A 26,428-nucleotide genomic window follows, 5' to 3' on the forward strand; every position below is an offset into this window, starting at 1 on the left:
CGGAAAGACAAATTAAGAATGCTCACCTTGGCCCATGTCTGTCGGCCCTCGACCCTGGAGACTGGATGGCGGCTTTGGTTTTGCAGGCCATTTTTTTCCATATTGCCATCCTTCAGGTCCCTCGGCGCAACCTGCATCTCATGGTGGGGCATCAGCATTTTCAGTTCACGGTGCTCACCTTTTGGTCTAACCAGTGGTCCTCGAGTGTTCGTGAAAGTGATTATGTACCACATCTATGGAGATCGGGGATTCCAGTCTTCCCGCTTCCTCAACGACTGGCTGTTGAAGGCAGGCTTGCCCCTGAGCTATCGTCAACCCCCTTCAAACTATGGCGAATGTGCGGAGTCTCACCTGACGAGTCCTTGGTTTTTCCAGAAAGGAGTGTCCAGTACATTCAAGCCATGATCACGATCTTTCAGCCTCTCATGGTTTTCAGTGAGATCAACTCAGAGCCTGCTGGGTTTGATGGCATCCTGCTGGTTTAGCACTCCAGGTGGCATTTGCAGGCTCTGCAGTGGGATCTGAAGGCTCAGTAGGCTCAACATCAAGACCTCTCCAACCACATCCAGATTTCAAAGGAGACTGCAAAATATCTGCAGTGGTGGTTACTGGACAGAGATTAGGTCCACGTCGGACCCCTGTTCCTACTAACCCCAGAGCTGACAGTAGTGACTGATGTGCTCACTCCTGGGTTGGAATAGCCTCCTGGGAGAGATGGCGATCAGAGGCCTTTGGTTTCCAGTGGAGTCCTGGTTCCACATCAGCCTTCTGGAGCCGAGGGCATGGAGTACCTTCCATCCATCAAGGGGAGACTGGTACAGATGTTTATGGACAACACCGCCGCCATGTAGTATTGCAACTAGCAGGGCTCTGTGGGGTCCTGGGCCATTTGTCAGCAGGTATCAGGCCCCTGGAAGTTGCTGGACCACCAAGAAGTCTTCTGACCGTGAATCGCCTGACAGGATCCTTGAATGCCAGGGCAGATGAACTCCGCTTTCGATGCCTAGAGGATGACAGATGGCAGTTTAACTGGCAGGTGGTGTACGGTCTTTTCCACGAATATAGAAAACTTTGGCTTGATCTATTCGCCACTGCTGAGAACTCGCAATGTCCACAGTTCTGCATATTTGAGTTTCTAAGGATCTGAGATGCATTCCACTTCGGATAAAGCTCGGTACTCCTGCATTCCTTCCCACCGATACCACTCCTGCCCCGAGTTCTGCACAAGATCAGGACTGACTGGGCCAAAGTCATCCCAGTGGCTCTGGATTGGGCACAGTTGGTATTGTATCCAAAGCTCCTTGGCTTGAGCATCTGTCCTCCAATCAAGCTGCCCCTCCTGTAGGATCTGCTTTGCAACAACTGGTCAGGGTTCTGCACCTGGACCTTTTCAGGCTCTTCCTTTATGCTTGGTGATTAAGCAGTGAAAGCTGAATATCTTCAGCCTTCTTCCGAAGGTGGTTGATGCCATCTTGGCAGCCAGCGTCCTTCAACAAAAACTATATACACCTGTTGCTGTGTGCAAATGTGTGACTTGGTGCAGAACATTGAATGTCTTGAGGCAGCTATCTGACATTTTGTTGTTTTTTTCCCTCTTCTGGCAAGGCTTTGCTCTTAACACAGTTAGAGTATCCTTCTGGCTTTTTGATGTTGCCTTATTGGCCTCATTATTTAAGTCACCAGTTGTGTTTTTGACAGACCTACTGCATCTGGTTCCTCTATCTCCCTTTGTCACACTACAGTAGGACCTTAACTTGGTCCTCACATACTTGATGTGTCCTCCCTTTGAGCCGCTTTACAGTTGTCCCTTGCGTCTACTCCCTCTCAAGAGGGTATTCCTCGTCCCCATAACTTCGGCGTGAAAGTTAGCTTCAAGCTCTGTCAGCCTGCCGTACACCAGCTTCTTCTCAGACAAACTAGTTCTGCGGACGTGCATGCATCGTTCTTGTCGAAAGTCATGATGCCATGCTACGTCGGTCAAACCTTCACCTGGCGAGCTCTCTATGCTCCGCCTCACCCTCAAAAGATGATGGGACTCCATCGCTTGGACCCTGTGGGAAGGTGGTTCTGACCATCTTGTCTGCCTGGTTTTTTTCACTTGATCACCTGGTTTTTGGCCTTTTGCAGTGGGAGAGCCTCATAACCTGCAACTCCCCCATGGTAAACTCAGGGTAAAATGGACCACGCGTGTTTACCACCAGTGCCTGCCTTTGAAGATAATCCCACTGCGATGCAGCAAGGGTTAGGTGCCCTTGACTGGTTATACGTGATAGGGCTGCGCGTGAGAGTTTCCTTTTGTGCACAGCCTAGGAACTGCACACAGGTAGACTGCCGCCGAAGGGACTCCGCAGAATTGGGTAGTGACCTGTAAATGGCCTTATAATGTGGCTGAACACATTTAAGGACAGTCAGTGTGCTTTACTGTTTGACTCCTGTGAGAAAGCCTGCCTTAGGGCGCAGCTCCAGTTCTGTTTGGGGTAGAAACTCCTGAGTTGCACCAGTGTACACTGTAGCCTGTGTAAAAAGAACAATTCTGTACAGCTTATGGTTTATCCAGGAATGTAATATTTCTCTGTCTCAGCTCAGGATCTGAGCCCAGGCCTTATGTCAGTCTGCTGGGCTGGGTTAATAACTTTCCTCTCCAGCGGCAGGAACAAGGTCCTCACCCCACAAAAGGAGCAATTACTCTTGATTAGGTCAGCTCCTCAGAAGGAAGGGGTGGGGTGGGATGGACTGCTCTGCATCAATTATCCAGGTGTCATCCTCTGCCAGGAAGGCCTGCCCATGCAACTCAACAAAGGAGGGAGTCAGGATGTTACAGGTAAGTTCCTGCGGGCCAGGGACACAGGCCATGGGGGTTAAGACGAGCACTGGAGGGGCCACCAAAGTGCACTGAGACTGCACCACCAGCGGCTGAGAGGCAGCTGGGTGCAGAGTGCAAAGAAGGCATTAGTGGCCCTCGGTTGGGGAAACCAGCTGCATTCTCGGTTCTGAAGGTTGGCTGAAGGAATCCCATGAGTGGAGAGGTAAGTTGGATAGTGGTGGGATGCCTGGACGCAATTGGTTCGGCACATCAAGGCCAGGGGGCTGCGGGTGCAGGGGTATGTTTTGGAGTCCGGTTTTCTCACCAGATCCAGTCACGTTTGGGGGAACCCTTCAGGTTGAGGCTGCAGGCATCAAGGGAAAGGTCAGGCGAGGTTGTCCAATGCTGGATCCCAGGTCAGGATCGCCAGGGAGACTTCACTGGGCCACCTGGACTCAGTCCGTGGACGTCTGGTGCAGAGTGGTGCAAGTGCCGCAGATCCACATGGATCCGGAGTTCTTGTGTGGGTTTCTTGCTGGACAGATCCGGTGTCCACACAAGACAAGAGTCTTTATTGAAGACAGCGCAGATCCTCTATGGTTCTTGAGGTTGCTGGTTGCGGGCCACGCCGGTTTCTTGGAGCAGGGTAGCTGGAGGAGGAGACAGGCTGGTAGTGCTGGGGCCAAGTATGCTGTCTTCTCCATTGCTGCACAGCTCTTTGTTCCTTCCTCGTAGGTCGTCAAATCTGAGGAACAAGTTCATGGGAGCCGTTAAATACTTAAAGTCTAAGGGCATTGCTGAGGTCAGGGTGCAGTAGCCAATGGCTACTGTCCCCTAGGGTGACTACACCCTTTTGGTGCCCCCTCCCTTTGGCGAGAGGGCCACAGCCTTGTTCATATTGGGCATAATTCTCCCATTCAATATGGTTTGGCAGAGGCTAAAGTTAGATATAGCCTTACTCTCTAAAGTGGTAGCTTTGTCGAGCAGTAAGGCAGTGTCGGAGGACAAATGTAAAGCATTTGTTGTACACACTCAGTCAGCAAATGGTCTCACACACTCAAGAACTGAACTCTAGGCCAATGTTTTTTGTATAATAATATATAGTTTTATTTTAGAACCACCAATAGGTTTCAAAATATACTTTCTCAGAATGAGATGCTTTAGATAAATACTTTGCAATAGGCAATAGACTTTTGAATATAACAGTTACAATGGTTGCAATAGGCAACACAATTTCAAACACAATAATACATTGAGCTCAATGGGAATTTCTAGTTAAATGCAATTAGTTACTTTAAGGATTACTTTTCTAACTACGGGACTGGATCCTGGATTCAGTCCTGGGACAGTTACTGTAATCAATTGATTAAAAGCATTTTGGTTACATTTGTGATTTTTAAGCAATATTTTTGTATTTTTAAAAGTTGACATTTAGAGAAACTTTTTCACATAGAAACACCAATGTTATCCTATGGGAGGAAATTCATTTAGCAGGTAAGTGGGGTTATGGTTACTTTTTCTAACTCAGTGTTGGATCCTGGATCCAGCACTGGGGCATCACCTGTAAACAGTTGAAAGAATGTGGTTTGGTTATACAGGCGATTTTTAACGAATATTTGTAAGTTTGCAAAATCGACACTTAGAAACTTTTTCAGCAAAAACCAGGCAATGTATTCTATGGAGGAAAATTCAAGTATGTTCTCGTAACTTTTGTAATCCAGTGCTAGACTCCTGGGTTCAGCACTGGGACATCTATCTAAAACAGGTAAGTAATTACGGTTTTATAATTAGTGCGATTTTTAAAGAATATTTGTAGTTTGCAAAAATCGACAGAAGAAATTTCACAGAAAAACAGTCAATTGTTTCCTATGGAAGAAAATTGTGTTAGAGATGAGTATGGTTGTAATTACTTTTCATGGTCAGTGCTGGGCACCAAGATCCAGCACTGGGATCTCTCCTGATAGCAGGTGCGTATTTTCGTTTTCGTTACTCGGTTGATTTTAGGTGAATATTTTAAAGTTTAGAAACTCCACACTTAGAAGAATTTCCAAGTGAAACCAGTCAATGTTACCCTATGGAAGAAAAGAGAGTTATCGGCTTTTGGGTAAGTACTCGACTGGCAGAGTTAAGGTTCTGGGCATAGACTCAGGGGTCTCCCAGGGTCAGGTGAGTACAGTTGTTACACCCTCAGCGGCATAAGGGGAACAGCTGGGTGCAGAGTGAGTTAGACCCAATGTTATCCTATGGGAGGCAGGGTGCCCTTGGTTGGTGGCTGCTGGCTAGCAGGCCACGCGGTTGTGGGAGCTGGGCTCCTGGTCACTTGCTCAGGCCAAATAGGGACGTAGAGCAGAGTAGAGATTGCACTGCTAGGGGCCCTCGGGCTGCTGGGTGCAGGGTGTGAGACAGTGCCGTCTTTCTTGCATGGTATGCCCCCACTTTTTGCTGAATGTACTTTGAGTGTGCCCTGGACTCCTGCCAATCAAGTGCCCAGGGTCCTTCCCTAAAAACAAACTGGCAATCCCTGGCCACATATCGGCCCCCTGGTAAATGGTACCCTAGTTACCCAGGGCCTTGCAACCAGGGAAGGCCTCTAAAGGCTGCAGCACTTATTGTGCCACCCTTAGAGGCCCTGTACCCTAACACAAACACACTGCCCTTGCAGGCTGAGTGTCTGGGTACAAGACAAAACAAAGAGTCGACATGGCACACATCCCTGTGTGCCATGCCCACAACCTACACTTCCCTGGCATACATCAGCCACCCCTCTAGCTGGGTGCCCTATGCCAGTGGAGTGGGCACAGGAGCATGAGCCCTGTGCCCCTACAGTACCCAGGTCCATTCCTGGGCATTGTAAGTGCAGTGCTGCCATTTAAGAGTATATGGTGCTGGGAGATCGTCAAACACGAACTCCACAGCACCATGATGGCAACACCGAAGACTGAGAAGTTTGGTATCAAACTTCTCAGCACATTAAACCCGCACTGCCAGTGTGGGATTTAATGTACAAAGTACTACAGCAGACATGTTGCTGGACCCCTGGGTGGAGAGCTCCCGCTCTCCTGAGCCTGCAACAATGCACATCCTGGGCGAAGTGCTAGGTCTCCTCCCCCAGGATGGGCAAGGGGGAAGCTTCAGAGGCATGCTGCCATTGTGAGCTTCTCCAGGCCACTTGCTGTACTCAGCAACTGGCCCCCACCGGTTCTGACCCCCACTCTGGTGGGAAGACTAGCCGGAAACCCCAAGTAAGGACAGGGGATGTGCCAGCCTCTGCCAACCCCACCCCTCAGGTGTGGGAGGCGAGGTGAAGCACATCTCTGGGCTCTCGCCATCTTGAAGATGGGAAGCCCTGCCCAATCAGGACTAGGCTACTGCCCCCCTCCCACAGGAGAGTGGCAGGATAGGGGGTGTACCCACCCCAGGGCAGGGACCCATTGGTGCCTGCCCTTTACCTACCTGTAACGCCCCTAAATCTAGTATTATGGGGCACCCTGAACCTTCCTTCCTTAGATTCCAGATTCCGAAAAAGCAAAGAAGAACAAGAAGAAAGAAGACCTGCCGTGCAGATGTTAAGAAGAGGAAGACACCAACTGCTTTGGCCCCAGCCCTACAGGCTTGTCGACCCTCGAACCTGCTCCTGCTAAAATCCTGGCACCTCCTGTGTCCAGCAACCTCATAAACCCCGGAGGACCTGGCTACCTTGTGACTCTGAGCATCTGGGACTCCCATGAGCAGTAGCTCTGCTCAAAGGAAGTTTCTAACCCCTGGCGTCAGCCCGGAACTGCAAACCCTACACACTCTGCACCCACCAAGCCTGGCCTCTGCCGGAGTGGACAAAGACCCCGAGGCCGTCTCCCCAGCGACTGTGACCCCCAATCCGGCACCCAAGGACCCACCTCGACGACTGGCTGTTGAAGGCGGGCTCGCTTCAAGCAGTTGTCTCCCACCTTCAGACCACGGGTGACCTCTTGCATTTGCTAAGGTTTTCCATCAATGTGCCGAAGTCGCACCTGATCACCTTTCAAAAGCTCCTCTTCATCGGAGCGTTTCTGGACTCGGCGCGGTTTCGGGTTTATTCTCCCGAGTAGCGAGTCCAGGATATTCAGGCCATGATTCCGAACTTTCAGCCTCTATCCTGGATTTCGGTCAGGAATGACCCTCCGGCTACTGGGCCTGATGGCCTCCTGCATCCTGCCAGTGGGTCATGCCAGATGGCATATGCGGACTCTGCAGTGGGACCTGAAGTTCCAGTGGGCACAGCATCAAGGCAACCTGTCCGACCACGTCCAGATCTCGGAGGGCACTGCACGTCAATTGCAGTGGTGGCTCACGAATCGCGATGGGGTCAATGGCAGATCCCTCTCCCTTCCCCAACCGGAACACACAGTTGTGATGGATGCGTCCTTTCTGGGATGGGGCGGCAACATGGGAGAGGTGGAGATCAGAGGCCTCTGGTCTCCGGCGGATTCCCGGCTCCATATCAACCTTCTGGAGCTTCGGGCGATCCGACATGTACTGAAAGCATTCCTTCCCTCTGTCGTGGGGAGAGTAGTGCAGGTGTTCACAGACAACACCTCCGCCATGTGGTACTGCAACAAACAAGGCGGGGTGGGGTCGTGGACCCTCTGTCGGCTCTGCGCCTCTGGACAGGGCTGGAACATCAGGGCGTGTCCCTGGTGGTTCAACACCTGGCAGGTTCTCTGAACGCCAGGGCAGACAAACTCAGCTGCCGGTGCATGTTGGATCACGAATGGCATTTGAACTCAGACGTGGTGCAAGGTCTCTTTCAGCAGTGGGGAGAGCCTTGGTTAGATCTATTCGCCACCAAAGAGAATGGGCAATGTCATCAGTTCTGCGCACTGGAATGTCCTAGGCGGCACACGCTAGGCGACGCTTTTCGTTGCGAGTGGAGTTGCTGTCTACTATACGCCTTTCCGCCTATACCACTTCTACCCAGAGTGCTGAAGAAGACAAAGCGACCGGGCCCAAGTCATTCTTGTGGCTCCGGACTGGGCTCGAAGAGTATGGTATCCTGAGCTACTGAGCATGGCGATCGATCCCCCTCTCCGACTGCCTCTTCGGGAGGATCTTCTGTCGCAGCAGCAGGGGAGGGTTCTCCCCCCCCGAACCTGTCCAGCCGCCACCTTCTTGCGTGGAGATTGAGCAGTGGCAGTTGACGTCTTTTGAACTGCCTCCCGAAGTTTTTGATGTTATTTTGGCAGCCAGGCGTCCCTCCACTAAAACGGCATACGCCTGCAGGTGGAATAAATTTGTGGCATGGTGCACACCAAAGGCTGTGGATCCCCTTTCTGCCCCCCTTTCAGAGGTCCTCCTAGTTCTTTGGCCCAGCAGGGCTCTGCTCTGGGCACTGTAAAGGGCTATCTCTCGGCCATTTCAGCCTTTTTACGGCTTCCAGATCAGCCTTCCCTTTTCAAGTCCCTTGTTGTAAATAGATTCTTCAAAGGCATTGCTCATCTTTTCCCTCCTGTTCCTTTCATAATGCCTCAGTGGGACTTGAACCTGGTTCTGACCTATCTGATGTGTGCTCCCTTTGAGCCACTTCACAACTGTCCTCTGTCTTTCTCACTTTAAAGACAGCTTTCCTGGTTGCCATCACCTCTGCCAGAAGAGTGAGTGAGCTCCAGGCTCTTTCTTCTAAACCTCCTTTTCTCTCTGTCCATCCGGACAAAGTTATTCTAAGGACTCGACCATCTTTTCTGCCAAAGGTTGTCGCTGCCTTTCACATCGGGCAGACCATCACTTTGCCCACCTTCTTTCCGCCTCCTTCAAAAGAGGAAGAGAGGCTCCACTGTTTGGACCCAAAACGTGCGCTCTCATTCTACCTCAGCCGCACACAACAGTTCCGGGTGGATGACCAGCTCTGTTGGCTACGTGTGCGGTAAGAAACGTCGGGCTGTGCACAAGCTGACCATCTCTTGGTGGGTCGTTCTGTGCATTAAGGCTTGTTTACCAACCATTACTGCCTGGACAGCCAAGTCCGGAGAGACTGCATCTTTGGCCGTTCTGTTCTCCAGGACTTTCTGGTGTGATCTTGGTTCGCAGACCCACCACCGGGGTTGGTATTGCTGGTGTATCTATTCTAAGGTAAGGAATCTATCTTCGGTAATGATATATCTGTAAGAAACATTAGTAGTGATAGATTCCTTACCGCCCCACCCATCCTCCCTGTTCTGAGAACTGATCCTAGGGTTAAGGTCATCCCTTTCAGGGCCCTAGTTTCATGGCACCAGTGGTCAGTTTCTTGCATGGCTCTGCGTTCCTGGAGCGGAAAGTCGTGTACAGAACTGACGTCAGCGCACATGGGCACGTGTAAGTAGCTCCAGCAACATCATCCCGGTGCCAACGACACACGCGGAGCCGCACGACGCCGCCTACCGACGCGCCTGGGTACTGCTGACAAAAACTTTCCGGATCCAGTCTGACGCCTGGGGGTAATTCTAAGGTAAGAAATCTATCACTACTAATGTTTCTTACAGATATATCGTTACCGAAGGTAAGTAACTTGTGCATTATGCTGAGACATTTGGTATCAAACTTCCTAGCATTCAGTAAAGCCATCATGGAGCTGTGGAGTTCGTAATGACAGACTACCAGCCCATGTACCCAAAATGGCTGCACTGCATTTGCAATGTCTGAAGTCGGCATAGACCGTGTAGCAGGATATTGTTTATGTATCGCTGCCCTCACCTGTGGCATGATACACCCTGCCTTAGGGCTGTAAGGCCTGCTATAGGGGTTACTTAACCATGCCACAGGCACAGTGTTGGTGGGCCTGTAACACAAGGATGTGTGCCATTTCGACTCTTCAGTGTGGTCTGCACCAAAGCACACAGCCTGCAACTGCAGAGTGTGGGTGTTAACGTGAGGGTTCTTGGAGGGTGGCATAATACATGCTGCAGCCTTCAGATGGCCTCTTTGGTCACAAGACCCTTGGTACCTGGGGTACCTTTTAGAAGGGACTTACATGTGGCCCAAAGGTGTGCCAATTATGGAAACAAAGGTACAGTTTTGTAAAGAGCACTGATTAGCAATGTCCCAACACACAGTCAGTAAAGTTGGCATCGGGTCTCTGGCAAAAAGTTAGGGGGTAACCATGCAAAAAGGGTAACTTTCTTACAAAGGAGAAGAAGCATCTCAGATAAAGGAGGTGGGATGGAGAAGAAGCCACACGGACCAGGGCGACAAGTAAAGGAGAAATAAAAATAGTACCTCAGTCAAAGCACAAGCAGCCAAAGGACACTAATCAAGATGATGCAATTAGTTATTGGTCCATGCTCCACACCAAAGAAGCGGCAATGAAGCTGGCACATTGGGAGGCAGCAAATTAAAGTGGCAATATACCGAGTGGTGGGCTCCAAGCCCCTTTGAGTATACAATATCTCCTGAATGCAACAGCGTATCCATGTTGTTTTAGGTGAGACCTGAAAATGCTCGAGTCCATGAATGACAGTATGCCCTCTAGTTTACTTCTGCCCCCCCCCCTTAAACTCGAGGCAGTTGCATATCCACCATACATATGGCTATGCAGCACAATGCATGTTAATTTATTACTTACCTGAAGTTTTAAAACTGTTGATAGATATTAGTGCATTTCTTAATGCTTTCACTGTCATGCTTTTTGAGAATAACTGGAAAAAACCCATTTGTTTTTGTTTTTCTTTAGAGCTATGTTGAAGAAAAACTCATTCCTACCTGGAACTGGATGGTGAGCATAATGGATTCCACTGAGGCTCAGTTACGTTATGGTTCTGCTTTGTCATCTGCTGGTGACCCAGGACACCCGAATCATCCCCTTCATGCTTCTCAAAATTCAACCAGAAGGGAGAGGATGACTGCACGGGAGGAAGCTAATTTTAGAACTCTGGAAGGTAGAAGGTGTGTATCTTTTTTGTTAGTTAATTAACATGTTATTCTAACACCGTATTCAGTTTGATTGCTGATAAGGTTTCTGCCATGTACTTTAGCATTTGTTTGGCAATCTTTGATTAAAGACACTCCTGATGTACTTGCAATGTTCTTAGCACAGCTCTCAGCGTGGAAATACATCACTCAAACCAAAGCATGCATACAAATGTAAATCCTGTAGCACATTACATGTAAGTATTTGGCACAGCCTTCTAGTGTACATTTACAAAGATTTCCAGCAGATGTAAAGCATAATTTGCATGTGTACCAAACCAGATGTTATCACATGCACACCATACATAATACATCTAACCACACTGTGTCTATTTAGACATTTGTGTGTGTGTGTGTGTGTGTCTAAATACACTGTGTTTAGCTGTATTGTGTATTGTGTGCATGTGATAACATCTGTTTCCCTGGAAAAGCAGACCTAACTAGAACTCCTAGTGGGGGTCTCCACTATGTAGTTAGGTCTGCTTTTCCACTACGTAGTTCCAGTTAGGTCTGCTTTTCCAGAGAGAGTGTTTTTTGGTTTGCTTATAACTTTAGCACCATTTGATGAATCTTCACAAAACTTTCCAAAATAAAAGTTCATCCACTTCAGCTCCTTCCTGGAAAGTTTCTAGTGATCCGTCAAGCAGGGGGCAAGAAAAATGGGTGTCCCAAAACACAAAATACCCATGCATTTTCCATATAATATTTTAGACAAGTGTAGAAAAGTGGGGTTCTGCTGCAATAACCCATTTCCCCCCCCCACACACACACTTTTGGCCGGACTTTAACGTAATGTGCCCTTGGTCCCTGCCAATCGGGTTCCCAGGGCCTGTGTTCTTTCCCAAAACTGGACCTGTGTATTCACAATAGGCACATCTCTGGCCACAGGTAAGTCCCTTGTACAAGGTACCATGGGCACTGTGACTAGGGAAGGCATGTAAGGGCTTCAGCACCTATTGTGCCACCCTTGGAGACCCTACACCTTACACCCACGCACTGCCATTGTAGGCTGCGTGGTTTGGTGCAGAGAAAAGTGAAGTATCGACATGGCACACATCCCTGTTTGCCATGCCTGCAACACACTCCCTGTGGAGTAGGTAAGTCACCCTTCTAACAGGGTGCACTAGACCACAGGTGAGGGTACATTTACAGCAGAACAGTACCCCTACAGTGTCTAAGCCCCTTCTTATCATTGTAAGTGCAGTAAAGCCATAAAGAGTATATGGTCTGGGACTTGGTCATTACAAACTCCACAGATCCTTAATGGCTTTACTGAAACCTGGGAAGTTTGGTAGCAATTTCCTCCACACATTAAACCCACACTGATGCCAGTGTGGGTTTTAATGTAAAATGTAGTCAGAGGGCATCTTAGAGATGCCCCCTGAAAATCAACCAGCCCGGGTGTGGTTCCTGAATGGCTTCCTGCCATTTTCCACCACCAAACAGGTTTCTGGACCCCAGGATAGAGGGCCTATGCTCTCTGGGTCCAGAATCAGAGCCCATCCTAGGCATAGGTGTCATGCCTTCTCCCTCAGGATGGGCTGAGTCCACGAAGGGGAAGCTTTCAAGGCCCGCCGCCTTTGTTAGCTGACCCTGCCTTTTGCTGACCCCGTCAGCTGGTTCCCACCGGTTTTGACCCCCACATTGGGCAGGAGAAACGGCAGGAAAACCAGCACACATCTCAGTTCCCTCTATCTCGAGGATGAGGTGACACACCCAATCAGTGAGAGGCTCATGCCCCTCCCACGGAAGGGTGACATAATAGGTGGTGTACTCCTCCCAAGGAAGGGACCCATTGGTCCCAACCTGCACAACCCTGTAACGCCCCTAAATCTAGTATTTAGGGGCGACCCTGAACTTTGCCTCCTCAGACTGAAGAAGAAGGACCGAAGAGCCGTGCTGAGAGAGGAAGAGGATAACTGCTTTGGCCCCAACTCTACCGGCCTGTCCTGACTTTGACCTACTACCTACTACTGGCGTGTTCAGCAGCCATCCAGAACCCAGAGGACCTGCCCAGTCTTCACCAAAAACTGTGTCTCCCATGAGCAGCGGATTTGCTCCAACCAGAGACTCCAACACAGAACCCAGATCCAGCCGAATCCGCGGTTCTGCACCTGACGCCCACGGCCCGAGTGGCCCAACACCGCAAGGTGGTCTACCCAGCGATCCTGACCTGTGATCTGGTGATCATCAATGTGCCTCGACCTTCTACCCGATGACTGCAGCCTCAACCTGAGGGGTCACCATGACCAGAACTTGTAAGGAAACCTGACGCCCAAAGACACCCTGGCGCCCCACGACCTTTAGTGGCCCAACTGACGGTGTCCTGGCATCCCCCAACAATCCATCTTACCTCTCTTGCAAGTGGTCACCCTAGGAAACCTCCTTGACCAAGCCTGCAGCATTTCTTCGGACCCAGAGCTCTCCACTGGAAACAGGGCTCCCGCGTCGTCTTGGTACCCTGCATCCCTCTGCCTCCATGCCGCTGGTGGTGCAACTCACATGCTGATTGTCGGCCCCTGCAGTGCTGATCTTAACCCCAGGAGCTTTGCTCCCACAACCGAGTGGCCTCCTCGTAAGCAGCCCCTAACTGACTGCTACCTAGCCCCATTGGCTAAAATTGGTCCTCTGCACCCTGCCACCCAAGTGCTACTGGTGGTGCAACTTGAGTGCCTCCTTGAACCTTGGGAAACCTTGGTACTAACCCCAGACACCCAGCCTTGTAAGTCGTTTACTTACCTGCAAACAGATAACAATCTTTCTCTCCATAGGAAACTATGTTGTGGTTTTTCCTCTGAAAAATGTTGTCGACCTGTTTTTCTTGTATGAAGCAAAAGTAACCGTACTTTGAACAGTAATATATGTCTTACCTTTGTATTGTGGGACCCATTGTGTGATATCTAGGCATATTACCACAATTAGTCGATGTAACTAAAATGTAACGGAAAAGTAATCTAAAGTATTCTGAACCGTTTTTAAAGCAAATCCAAACCTGTAACGATTTCAAATCCATCTACAATTGCATTTCTGTGAACATCCTTGCATTTGAAAGTATATGTTCGAGGCATATGAGCTGTAGATTGTATACTTTAGCATAGATCACCATCTGGTGTTGGGCTCGGATGTTTGAAGTTTGTTTTTGTCAAAGAAGTCTTTGTTAGTCACAAGATAGGTGACACCTGCTTATGGTGACAGTGCGCATGGGCATCGACTCCATCCCCAGATTGTTTTTTTCTGCCATCAGGTTCGGATGTGACTTGCTGCGCTCTGGGTCGTTGTCGTTATCGAAACCCCCTTCGACGCGCAACCACCTACCACTCGACGGTATGGTCTCGATCGCGTTTCCCTTTCTCGATGCGCATCTTCTACAATCGAAAAAAACTTAGATAACCTGTTGGGCCTGACCTCGCTGATTCCGACTGAAGTAGATGGAACGGACTCCCTTCAAGAAATGCCCCCGATGTGGTGCTAAATTCCCACACTCGGACCTACACCTAGTGTGTTATCTCTGCCTCTTTCCGGAGCATCGAGGAGATACCTGTGAGGCTAGTCTATCTTTCAAGTCTAAGAAGACCATTCGTGATCGTTGGGCTCTACGCCATGAAATGTCCAGAGGAAGAGACTCCATTCCGGACATCTTCCATCCAGGCCCAACAGCATTCCGGAACAAGCCCAGGAGGAACAGGTCTTAGTCTCCGAAGCAGATGACTCCGCCGTCAAGGACAAAGTCACCTCAGCAGACCGTGATTACCGAGACCCCTGCCCCACCCAAGCCCATACCAAAGGCTCCGGTAACACCTTAACCACAAGGCCCAGGTCCACACCGGCCAAACATTTCGGATGCCATTCCTCGGGCTCGGCTATGAAAAGCAGACACAAGCCTTCCGGCTCGGGCTCGAGCCAACCAGACTCCGGTACCGAAAAACCACCTTCGGCACCGAAGTCCAAGGCTGCTGATATGCCAAGCCCTCCTCCATTGGCACAGGAGAACCTTCTGGCGCCGAAACAGCTGAAGGACAAACCCTCGGAGCCGAAGCAAAAGGGAAAAACTTTGACACCAAAAACGTCAGAACCAAAACAATCCAGGGAAAAGTCTTCGATGCCTAAACCCCGAAGCAAAAGACTCCAGAGCCAAAACAACCGACACCGAAGTCTTCGGAACCAGAAAAGGCTTCTTAAACAGACACTATCCCTATGCCTAAACAGTCTAAGACTCCTCACAGGGAGAAATCTTCGGCAATGAAAAAGAGCACCGGCTCCAAAGAACTTTTTGTCCCTGTTCCAAACCAGAAAAATATTTATATCCATCCAAAGACTGGTCATATTCTCTCCAAACAACCTACGAAAAGGAAACTGGACCATTTACAAAATTCACCGGATCCGGCTACAAGAATAGACATGGGCACCAACACCTCTCCACCCCCTACACCTCCTCCTCCACCTATTGATCCCAATTTATTTATCTCTCCAGTACACATTCCAGAACACACTTTTCCACTCTCACAGCCAGGGGATAGTGATAATGGAGATGGGGACGGACAAGGAGATGATAACATCATCCCACAACGAGACAATGATGATCCCCCACAGGAGCCAGATCCATGGATGGACTATAACACAGATCCTGACTTAACAGAGCTAGATCTCTATCCCTCTAAGCCATCCCCACCAGACGATAATGTAGGTTTTGCCCAACTGATCAAAAGGGCCGCAACTTATCACGGACTAAATCTACATTCGGACCCTGTAGGGACGCCTTTCACAGTTCCTACCTGTCTGGAATTCCATCACCACAGACAGGTGGGTGAGAGAAATTATCCAGTATGGTTACTGCCTGGAACTCACGTCCATTCCCCCCACACATTCCTCCCAAACACCGTCTAATGTCCACAGAACATTTCACTCTCCTCAAACAGGAAATTCTCTCTACTACACAAAAATGCAATAGAACCAGTCCCCTTACCCCAACAGGGCACAGGGGTGAGTCCACAGAGGTTTGGCAGAGGCTAAAGTTAGATATAACCCTACTCTCTAAAGTGGTAGCTTGGTTGAACAGTAAGGCACTATCAGAGGACAGTGTAAAGCATTTTGTTGCACACACTCAGTCAACAAATGGTTTGACACACTCAATAACTGAACTCTAGGCCAATGGTTTATATATAAAAATATATGCTTGTTTTATTTTAGAACCAACAATAGGTATTAAAATATACTTTCTCAGTTACAAATGGTTGCAATAGGCGATACTTTTTTAAACACAACAATGCATTGAGTTCAATGGAAGTTTCAAGTAATTTGCAACAGATTACTTTTGGAATTCCAGGACTAGATCCTAGATTCAGTACTTAGAATCAAGTGATAAAAGTCGACTTAATTACTGTGATGATTTTTAGACAATATTTTGCTATTTTAAAAGTTGACAGAAAATATTGCATAGAAAACAGTCAATGATTCCCTATGGAAGAAAATTCAAGTTGCAGGTATATAGTATGTTCTCGTTACTTTTGTAATCCAGTACTGGGTACCTAGACTCGGTACTGGGACCTTTATCCAAAACAGGTAAGCAATTACGTTTTCAGAAGTTATACGATTTTTAAAGAATATTTAAAGTTTGCAGAAATTGACTCTTAGAAGAAATTTCACAGAAAAACAGTCAATGATTTCCTATGGGAGAAAATTGGGTTACTGGTAAGTACAGTTGTAAGTAGTTTTCAGAGTCAATGCTGGGCACCAAGATCCATTTTGAATTTGTACATTATACAAACCACAGAAAATTAACCCTCAGACTGTAGCACAACAACATCCATCTTCCAGTGTTGACAAATCTGACAAGTTACCAGTAAGCCACGTAAACCACAGGTATACTAAGATATCCAATTAATCCATTGGAAGCATTTGTAGATAGTCAGTTAGGTATGTCCAATAGTCTCTAGGTTTGGCACCAGTGGGCAGTTCCTCCGTGTAGATGTGTAGGGATCTTTACAGTACGTCAGGTCTTGAAGCCATTGTCGTAGTGTTGGGGTCACCTTACTGTCCCAGCATAAAGAAACTCTACGCTTTGCCATTAATAAAGCAATTACACAGAATTTACGCTTACGAGCTCGTACATTCCGAACAAGTCCTAATAAACGGGTACGAGCAGCACATTCAATAGGTATATCCACCATGCTTATCAATGTCTTTGTAACATTTAGCCAGTACTCATGCACTGCTGCACAGGCCCATGCAAGATGTATAAAATCAGCTCCGTTCGCCCCACAGCGCCTACATGTCGCATCTGATCATAGGCCATATGCGCATAGCCTGGCTGGTGTGTGTAGTATGTTTGGTGGAGATATTTATAATGTACCATTCTCAGATTACCATTTGGCATAAGCATGCTAGTTAGAGCGCACGCCGTGGTCCATTCCTCCTCTGTGATTTGAACATCTAGAACCTCATTCCACTTCCCCATCGCCTGAGTCGTCTTGCCAGCTATATCCTCCTGTAGTTTAATGTATAATTTAGAGACCATATGCATATTGTTGGGTGTAGTGATCATCCTCTGTAAAGTGGACAGCTGTGACGGCTCCTCAGGGTAAGAGGGATATAGTGTTTTGATCGCGTTTCGCAGTCTGTAATATGTGAATTGGAACAACGTCGTTTGGTTACTAATATATGTAAGGTCACTAAGCGCTCTAAAAACACCATTGCAGTAAAGGTCCCCCATCTTATCTATACCTGCCTGTCGTAGCTGTTTCTGACCCACTTGTTCTTGAGTAACGGACAGTTCTGGATGATGTAACAGTGACAGCGCCGGTGCATATAACGGGAGTTTGCCTGCTAATTTCCCCATTCTATGCCAAGCAGCAACTGTTGTGTCTATAGGGTTGATGTCACGGTTGTGAAGTGGAGGCCTATGATGCGTGATGATAGCCGTCAATGGGATAGGAAGTGCGTCTCCTTCAATGGCTACATGAGGGATATATGGGACAGTGTGATACCAATAGTGCGCAAATTGTGCTTGAGCACACAAAAAGTAAAGCAGAAAGTCTGGAACAGTGAACCCACCGCGTGAGTAAGGCAATGTGAGGGTATTTAGTTTGATGCGGGCCTGCTTACCGGCCCAAATCAGTCGTGACACCATAGTTGATAGTCGCTTAAAAATCTTTGCTGGGGGAGTGATTGAAGTGTTATTAAACAGATATAAACATTTCGGTAAAACAACCATTTTAACAATGGCTAAACGATCAGCCAACGTTAAAGGTAATTGGATCCACCTCCCGATTTTATCTTCCATGGCGTCAGTTGCCCTGCCGTAGTTGTAGCGGATCACCACCTCTGGATCCCGGTGGAACAGACCCCCAGATATTTAACCGGTTCCGATTGCCAATCCAGTGGGAATTCAGTGTGATGTGGAAGCATGGAATCCGTTAGTGGTATTATTAGAGATTTGGCCCAATTAATTTGTAGTCCTGAGTGATGACCAAAATGAATAAATTCCCTCAGCAGTGGGGCCAAATTAGTCTCTGGATCTCGCACATATAACATCATGTCATCCGCGTAGAGTGATATATGCAGCGGCCGTTGCGGAAATTGGAGCACCGAATAGTGATGACCTTGCCTTATCTTACAGGCAAGTGGTTCAAGGGCCAGCGCAAATAGCAATGGGGACAGTGGGCAACCTTGTCTCGTCCCCCTCGCTATCAGAATAGCATCTGACACATAGCCATTAACTCTGATATGCGCCATAGGGTCAGTATATAATGTCTGCACCCATCTTAAAAAGATAGGTGGAAATCCCATGCGACGCAGCACAGTGTATAAATACGGCCACTCGATAGAATCGAACGCTTTTGCCGTATCTAAGAGAACCGCAACTGCTTTGGTGCTATGAATTAAATAATGAGACAATGCGAACAGTGTCCTAGTGTTATGGGTAGTCGTTCTAGTTGGGATAAAGCCAGATTGATCTGGTAAAACCAGTCTGGTCATTAGGGGTTGTAGTCTAGTGGCCAGAAGTTTGGCCAATATTTTAGTATCCACGTTTATAAGAGATAGCGGCCTATAGGATTCGCAACACTCTGGATCTTAGTTTGGCTTTAAAAGGGCAATGAGCACAGCTTCTCTTAACGTTGGTGGGAGCAATTGTTTGTCATGCGCATCACCATACATCGCAACCAAATGAGGCGCCAGCTGTCCTGCAAAAGCCTTATAAAATTTGCATGTAAACCCGTCTGGGCCAGGGGCTTTTCCATTGGGAAGGGAGTTGATAACTTCCGTGACTTCCTCCACAGTGATGGGCAAGGATAGATACTCCCTATGCGTATCGGATAACCAAACTATCGCATCATCCTCCAAATACTCCAGGACCTCAGTCGACTCAGCAGTATTTCGCGCTTCATATATGTTCTCATAAATTCCCCGAATATCCCCTGCGCTTCTTGCTGTAACACCCCCTGCTTATCCCTCATCGCCAGTATGGCCTGTTGTTGTCTACCTGTGCATATCCTGGTGCCGACATCCTTCCCGGCCTGCCCCCTCCCCATATGAACGTGCTACCTGACGCTTCGTAATATACCTCAGTTCGTCCTCAGCATATGTGTGGTATTCCGAGAGTACGGCCCGGATATCACCCAATATTTTGTCATCTTGTGTACGTTCATATTCCCGCTCCAGTGTGTGTAGAATATTTTCCCTCTTACTGAGCTGCTGACGTATATCCTTTAAAATACTAGCACAGGTACTAATACACACTCACTTGATTGTCGCTTTAAAAGCTTCCCATAGCAGGCCAGTATCCTCTGTATGTGGTTCATTCAGTTCAAAATATTCAGTAATGGCCTTACTGAGTGTATCTGCGTACACTGAGTCTAATAGTGCTTTTAAGTTAAATCGCCATGTGTATGGGGGAGGCATATAGTATGGTATGCTTATGGACAGTAGCACTGGATTATGGTCAGATAATGTTCTGGGGATGTGACTCACATTTTGAGTCCACAACAGTACCTCGCTAGTCCCCAACCAGTATTCTATACGGGACCAGCTATTGTGAGCCGCTGTGATGTGCGTGGCCTCTCTTCTATCCGGGTGACTGGTACGCCAAATGTCATGAAGACCTTCTTCCCTCATAATATTGTGCAATACCTCCTCAGCTCTCTGGTGTGGTTCTCTAGACGTGTTTGACCTGTTCAGACTATCACATAGAGCAGCATTAAAATCTCCACCCCAGAATATAGTCATGCCCTTCAAATCATGTATTTTACGCCAAAGTTCTCTATAGAAGTCTGGGTCATCCACGTTTGGGCCATAGGTGTTGTTAAATGCTATACGCTGACCTCGGAGCCTCCCTGTAATTATAACATAGCGCCCTAGTTCATCCCGCAATGTACTATCTACTTGGAGTTGTGTTCCCTTTTTTACCAATATGATAACCCCTCCTGAGTAGGATGAGTATGATGACCTATAAATAGCCTCCGTCCATTTGTGTCCAATAGTATTGGTAGAGCCAGGAGCAATATGTGTTTCCTGAAGGAAGGCTATGTCAACATGTAGCCGATCAAAGTAAGCAAATACCTGCCTTATTTTTTTCGGGTTGTTTAGCCCCCTAACATTCCACGTAATCGGATTTAATTGGGCTGGCCGCAGCCTAGGTGTGGACATAGTTAAACGTAGAAATATAGCCTAAAAACAGATACCATTTCCCCTGCGGGTACATCATCGGTGGCTTAATAAAGAGCTGGTAACCACAATTATGTGACAGTTCTACTGGATATCTGCGATGTCTCTCATGCACTACAGCCTACATAACAGTTCCCAACCCCGCCCCCCCCACCCACTTCAGCACCCCAACCATGCCAAAGACAAGTCCCTAATAGAAAATACAACATATCAAAACACTTTGTGGGGAGCACCCGCCTGAGGGTACCGCCAAGGGCACACAACTCCATCCAACATCGTGGATGTGGTCAGGTGTACGTTACATATGCAGATCTAATGCTGTCCAGCAGTGGTCAAGTAATCTAATACTGCCGCAATCCCATATGTATCTGACTGGAATGTGCAATAGGGTAAAAGGATCTTAACTAGTGGCTTAGCCTGATGCAGATCACCACGGTTGGCGCGTGTACTCAAATAAAGGGCAACCAGTCACAGCAGGGCTCTTAATGCATCACAAAGTGTCCTACTGACATATCAACATCTGTTCCCTGAGCACCACCAGCAGCAGTGTCCAATATACATGTTAATATGTGGTTGAGTGGGCCTGCACACCTATTCTTTGTACTGGTATATATAATGAAAGATCTAAAAAAAAAAATTTAAATTATTTTAAGCGTGCTTTCACGCTAAGGGATGTGAGTCTACGTCCCTATTTGTGACAATAGTTGAAAGAGGTTCTGGAAGGACCAGAGCCTGCGTGAATCACAGCTAGGACCCTAAGGTCTCAATAGAAGTAAACCGAAAATATTCAAAATGTGCAACAATTATTCAGTGAGACAAGATTCAAATTGTGTAAAATCATTAAACAAATAACTGGTTTTGCCACTGTTTGTTTTTATATTTTGGCTGGTTCAGTTTGTACTGTTAGCATCACAATACATCAATAATAGTATATGTATATTACAATCCAAATCAAATTAAATTGTTCATCCATTGTAACATAACAGGTCCCAATGCATTTCGGGTTGATTTCTAACCCTTCGTCAGGGGATATATACGTTCATAAACAACAATGAATAATGAATGAAGTTGCCCTCCTTTAAATTCTTTCAGCCTCCAACCGGAGCTACAACAAAAGCCACATAAATACAATTAGTGTAATGACATTCTTGTTGAGTTTATAGGATTTGCACTCAAGAGAAAATCGTAGAAAAAGAACCCTCATCAAGTGGTTAGCGTGTAAAGAAAGTGAAATCTCGCCAAAGTGTGTATGTCAAAGAAGCTATTTAAAGAGAGAGAGCGTAGTGCTATTTATGTGGCTTTTGTTGTAGCTCCGGTTGGAGGCTGAAAGAATTTAAAGGAGGGCAACTTCATTCATTATTCATTGTTGTCTATGAACGTATATATCACCCCTGACGAAGGGTTAGAAATCAACCCGAAATGCATTGGGACCTGTTATGTTACAATGGATGAACAATTTAATTTGATTTGGATTGTAATATACATATACTATTATTGATGTATTGTGATGCTAACAGTACAAACTGAACCAGCCAAAATATAAAAACAAACAGTGGCAAAACCAGTTATTTGTTTAATGATTTTACACAATTTGAATCTTGTCTCACTGAATAATTGTTGCACATTTTGAATATTTTCGGTTTACTTCTATTGAGACCTTAGGGTCCTAGCTGTGATTCACGCAGGCTCTGGTCCTTCCAGAACCTCTTTCAACCAATATACATGTTAGGCATATGTCCCCTCATTGTATGTAGTGTCACAGTGCCCCAGACGAGAATATAGTGTCTATTGGCAGTTCACCCATTCTTAACTGCTTCATTTCTGCCAATACCAGGAAGTCCCTCTGAGGAGTATTCAAATCATACTGACCTTACAGGAGGTGTCAGTATAGTGTACAGGTCACTCAGTATCTTACATCCCCAGCTCGAGCTGGCATCAGCTCCTATACCGCACAAATATAGCTTGCCAACTCTAGAATAGTATTCCGGCGAGCTTCATTCAGAGTCACGGGTCTGCTCAGCGTGCTTATGCTCCCTGCGTTGGCCAACCAGCTTCTTAATAAAGTCTTGCGCTGCCTTTGTAGAGTGGAGAATCGTAGATCTGCCATCCTGTGTCACCTTTAGCCGGGCTGGATAGAGCATTGTATACTCCACCCCCATTTCCCTCAGTTTTTTCTTCGCTGGATTGAATTCCTTACGCGCTAGTTGGACCGTCATGGTGAAGTCCGGATAGAACGCCAACTCGTTGCCCTGATATGTTACTTGCTGCTTATCCTGTGCCATAAGCAATATGGCATCCCGATCTCTATAGTTCAGGAGCCGGGCAACTTTAGGTCTCGGCGTGGCACCCGGTGGGGGTCTCGGAGCCAAGGATCTATGGGCGCCTTCTACTATGAGGACCGTCGAGAACTGATTAGCACCAAACACCTCTCGCAGCAGATCCTCCATGTACGTCTCCATACGCCCAGTATTGGAGGATTCTGGAATTCCCGCGATTCTGATGTTGTTGCGGCGAGACCTCGCTTCCAAATCCTCCACCTTGTTTTTTAGGGCCTCCACTGCTTTCTCCATATCTGTGCATTTGCGCGCGGTGGTTTGCGATTCATCCTCCACAGAGGAGATACGTTTCTCTGCCTCATCCAGTCGCGCCCCTTGCTTATCCAGTTTTGCCGAAATATTATCAACCCGATGCGTTAAGGAATCCAGCTTACCATTTATGTCTTGTAGGCTTTGTTGTATCGCTTTGAGGACTTGCTCCATTCGGTTACTTGTCTCCGCTCCCCCCTCCATTTCAGTATCCGATGCACCTTTTGTTTGGCGTTTCGCTTCAAAGGAGAGTTTTGACTGTTGCTTGTCCTGCTTTCCCATGACGAGAATGGCAGGCCCCATGGACCGCGATATCTGATGCACGTTGTCACCGCCGGCGGATATGCTGCCGTTCCTTCGTACCACCACGTGATTTCTGGTGCCCCCAATTGTCAGCGCCACCCAGATGGGCCCCGTAGCACTATGCATCGCACTACTCCAGCCTACAAGGACAGCGAATATGCGTATCGGCCTTGAGCTTGATGTCGCTAACTTAGGCCACCCCTGCGGTGGCCCCCAGAGTCCAGGAGTAACCTCTGACTGCTATTTACAAGCCACAGGGTCTTCAGAAGCAGCCGTGTCCCTAAGCGTCATGCACCTCATATTTATCCACTACCTCCAGGCCACCAGTACGATAGTTGGGACATCGCCTTTGTACACACCAGGTGTCAGTGCCCTCCCCAGCACCTATAGAAATACAGCCATTTCCACCGCGCGATTATCAGAGGGGTATGCACTGGCCGATTCACGCAGTTGTGCTGACTTGTAAACTGTACTTGTCCCAGCGAAGCCCACTTCACGGCTGCATATCGTCAATAATCCCCTTCAAAAGGATATTTTCAGCTGGCATGTTGCATAACCAAGTTGGGTGACAGGTGCACATAGAAGAGTTCACTATAGTAGAGGGGGCACAGTCTCACCACGTTCATCCAGCCTGCACTTCAAACGGGCACCCCCGCCTCCTTGTAGCGACATCAAACGCTTCTTCGCAACCGAGATCGGCGGGTATGATCTCGCCATTAGAAGGGGGCCGCCATCTTACGCCGATATGCCATGCTCTCCACTCCGCATCAGGCGAACGCGCCAGACATACATATTGTCACTTTGAACGGCAGTGATATCTTCTCCCATATATCCGTGCAAACAGGGGCAAAGCGTCTTCACCTTACTCGCTGTTAAACAGCCCGGAGTGGCGTCAGAAACGCATCAATCGCGCCGCAGGGCGCCGCCATCTTGTGCCGCTGATCGTCCCGTCCGCGGGGAAATCTGCAAATGACCCAAAGCAGCTACCAGTGTGTGCGCGCCCAGGCTCACCACGCACACAAACCGTGCCCCATTGCTTCCGATGCACCTACGCGCGTTTCAGTGGTGGTAAGGGATCTGCATACCGGTCTTTAAGGCTGTGATTCTGACCCGACCGGTGGAGCTGCCTTAATAGTCAGCCATTCCGCCGTGCGCCCTCTAGCGCGCCCCCTCTCCCCCAGCAGAAATCAACACTTAGAAGAAATTTCACAGAAAAACAGTCAATGGTTTCCTATGGAAGGAAATTTAGTTACTGGTAAGTACGGTTGTGAATATTTTTCAGAGTCAGTGCTGGGCACCAAGATCCAGCACTGGGAGCTCACCTAATAGCAGGTGAGTATTTTCGTTTTCGTTAATCGGCTGATTTTTGGTGAATATTTTAAATTTTGAAAAGTCCACACTTCGAAGAAATTTCAGAAAAAGCCAGTCAATGTTACCCTATGGAGAAAATTGAGTTATCGGATTAAAGGTAAGTACTTGACTCGCAGAGTTAAGGTTCTGGGCATAGACTCAGGGGTCTCCCAGGGTCAGGTAGGTACAGTTAGTTCACCCCCAGCGGCGCAAGGGTGACTGGGTACAGAGAGAGTTAGGCCCAATGTTATCCTATGAGAGGTAGGGGGGCCTTGGTTGGTGGCTGCTGACTAGCGGGCCACGCGGCTGTGGGAGCTGGGCTCCTGGTCACTTACTCAGTGCAAGTGGGGAAGTAGATAGGTGTAGAGGTTGCACTGCCAGGGCCACTCGGGCGGCTGGGTGCAGGGTGCTTTTGAGCCTTCGGGCGGTCAATTGATTTCAATGGGAAAACTCCGGTTTAGAAAAAGGCTGCAAGCTCGGGGACGAGGATTCTTCGGGTGCCACCACCACTTCGAGAGGTAAGTTGGGTAGTTGGAGGATAGGTAGGTACCCCGGGATTGGGCACAGGGGGGCGCTGGGTGCAGGGGTGCCTTTTGGTGTCGGGAAATCTTGATCGCGGTTGGGGGGGCACCTGGTTTGGAGGCTGCAGGCGTCGTCAGGAACGTCGAGGGAAGTCCTTGGGTGCCGAGCTCGGGGTCACAGCCGCCGTGGGGTCGTCCACGTGGTCTTTGTTCACTCCGGTACAGGCCAGGCTTGGCGGGTGCAGAGTGTGAAGGGTTCGCGGTTCCGGGCTGATGCCAGGGATTAGAAGCAGATTTTGAGTAGAGCCTCTACTCATGGGAGTCCCAGGGGCATAGAGCCAGAAGGTAGCCAGGTCCTCCGGGGTTTTTGAGGTTGCTGGCCACAAGAGATGCCGGGTTGGAGCAGGAGCAGGTTCGAGGGTCGACAGGCCGGTAGGGCTGGGGCCAAAGCAGTTGGTGTCTTCCTCTTCTTAGCAGGGCAGGTCTTCTTTCTTCTTGCTCTTTGTATTTCGGAATCTGGGGAAGGAAAGTTCAGGGTGCCCCTAAATACTAGATTTAGGGCGTGAACCCTCTGTAGTGCTTTGTACATTAAATCCCACACTGGCATCAGTGCGGGTTTAATGTGCTGAGAGGTTTGATACCAAACTTCTTAGTCTTCAGTGTTGCCATTATGGTGCTGTGGATTTCGTGTTTGACGAGCTCCCAGCACCATATACTCTTAAATGGCAGCACTGCACTTACAGTGCCCAGGAATGGACCTGGGTACTGTAGGTGCACAGGGCTCATGCTCCTGTGCCCACACCACTGGCATAGGGCACCCAGCTAGAGGGGTGGCTGATGTATGCCAGGGCAGTGTAGATTGTGGGCATGGCACACAGGGATATGTGCCATGTCGACTCTTTGCTTTGTCTTGTACCCAGACACTCAGCCTGCAAGGGCAGTGTGTTTGTGTTAGGGTACAGGGCCTCTAAGGGTGGCACAATAAGTGCTGCAGCCCTTAGAGGCCTTCCCTGGTCACAAGGCCCTGGGTACCTAGGGTACCATTTACTAGGGGCTGACATGTGGCCCAGGTTTGCCAATTTGGGTTTTAGGTTTTAGGGAAGGAACATAGGCCCTGGGCACCTTATTGGCAGGAGCCCAGGGCACACTCAGTCAAAGCACAGTCAGCAATACAGCAAAAAGTGGGGGCATACCATGCAAGAAAGATGGCACTTTTTCACAGGACCTCCTCGTGGTGTTTGTTCACTCAAACACAGGCCTGGCTCGGCGGGTGCAGAGTATGCTGGATT

At 48.4% G+C, this 26,428-nt stretch overlaps 1 protein-coding gene across 15 annotated transcripts in view; it reads left to right on the forward strand.

Moving 5' to 3' along the window:
• Window positions 1–26,428, forward strand: part of UBR5 (ubiquitin protein ligase E3 component n-recognin 5) — a 2,036,132-nt gene that overhangs the window by 1,359,688 nt on the left and 650,016 nt on the right. For all 15 annotated transcript variants that reach the window (XM_085605144.1, XM_085605147.1, XM_085605145.1 and 12 more), the window contains one exon: window positions 10,485–10,696. In XM_085605144.1, coding sequence (XP_085461270.1) covers window positions 10,485–10,696 — 212 coding nt within the window. The remainder of the gene's footprint in view (window positions 1–10,484; window positions 10,697–26,428) is intronic.

Source organism: Triturus cristatus, chromosome 5_1 (assembly GCF_964204655.1).
Source record: "Triturus cristatus chromosome 5_1, aTriCri1.1, whole genome shotgun sequence".
Classification (NCBI taxonomy): domain Eukaryota; kingdom Metazoa; phylum Chordata; class Amphibia; order Caudata; family Salamandridae; genus Triturus; species Triturus cristatus.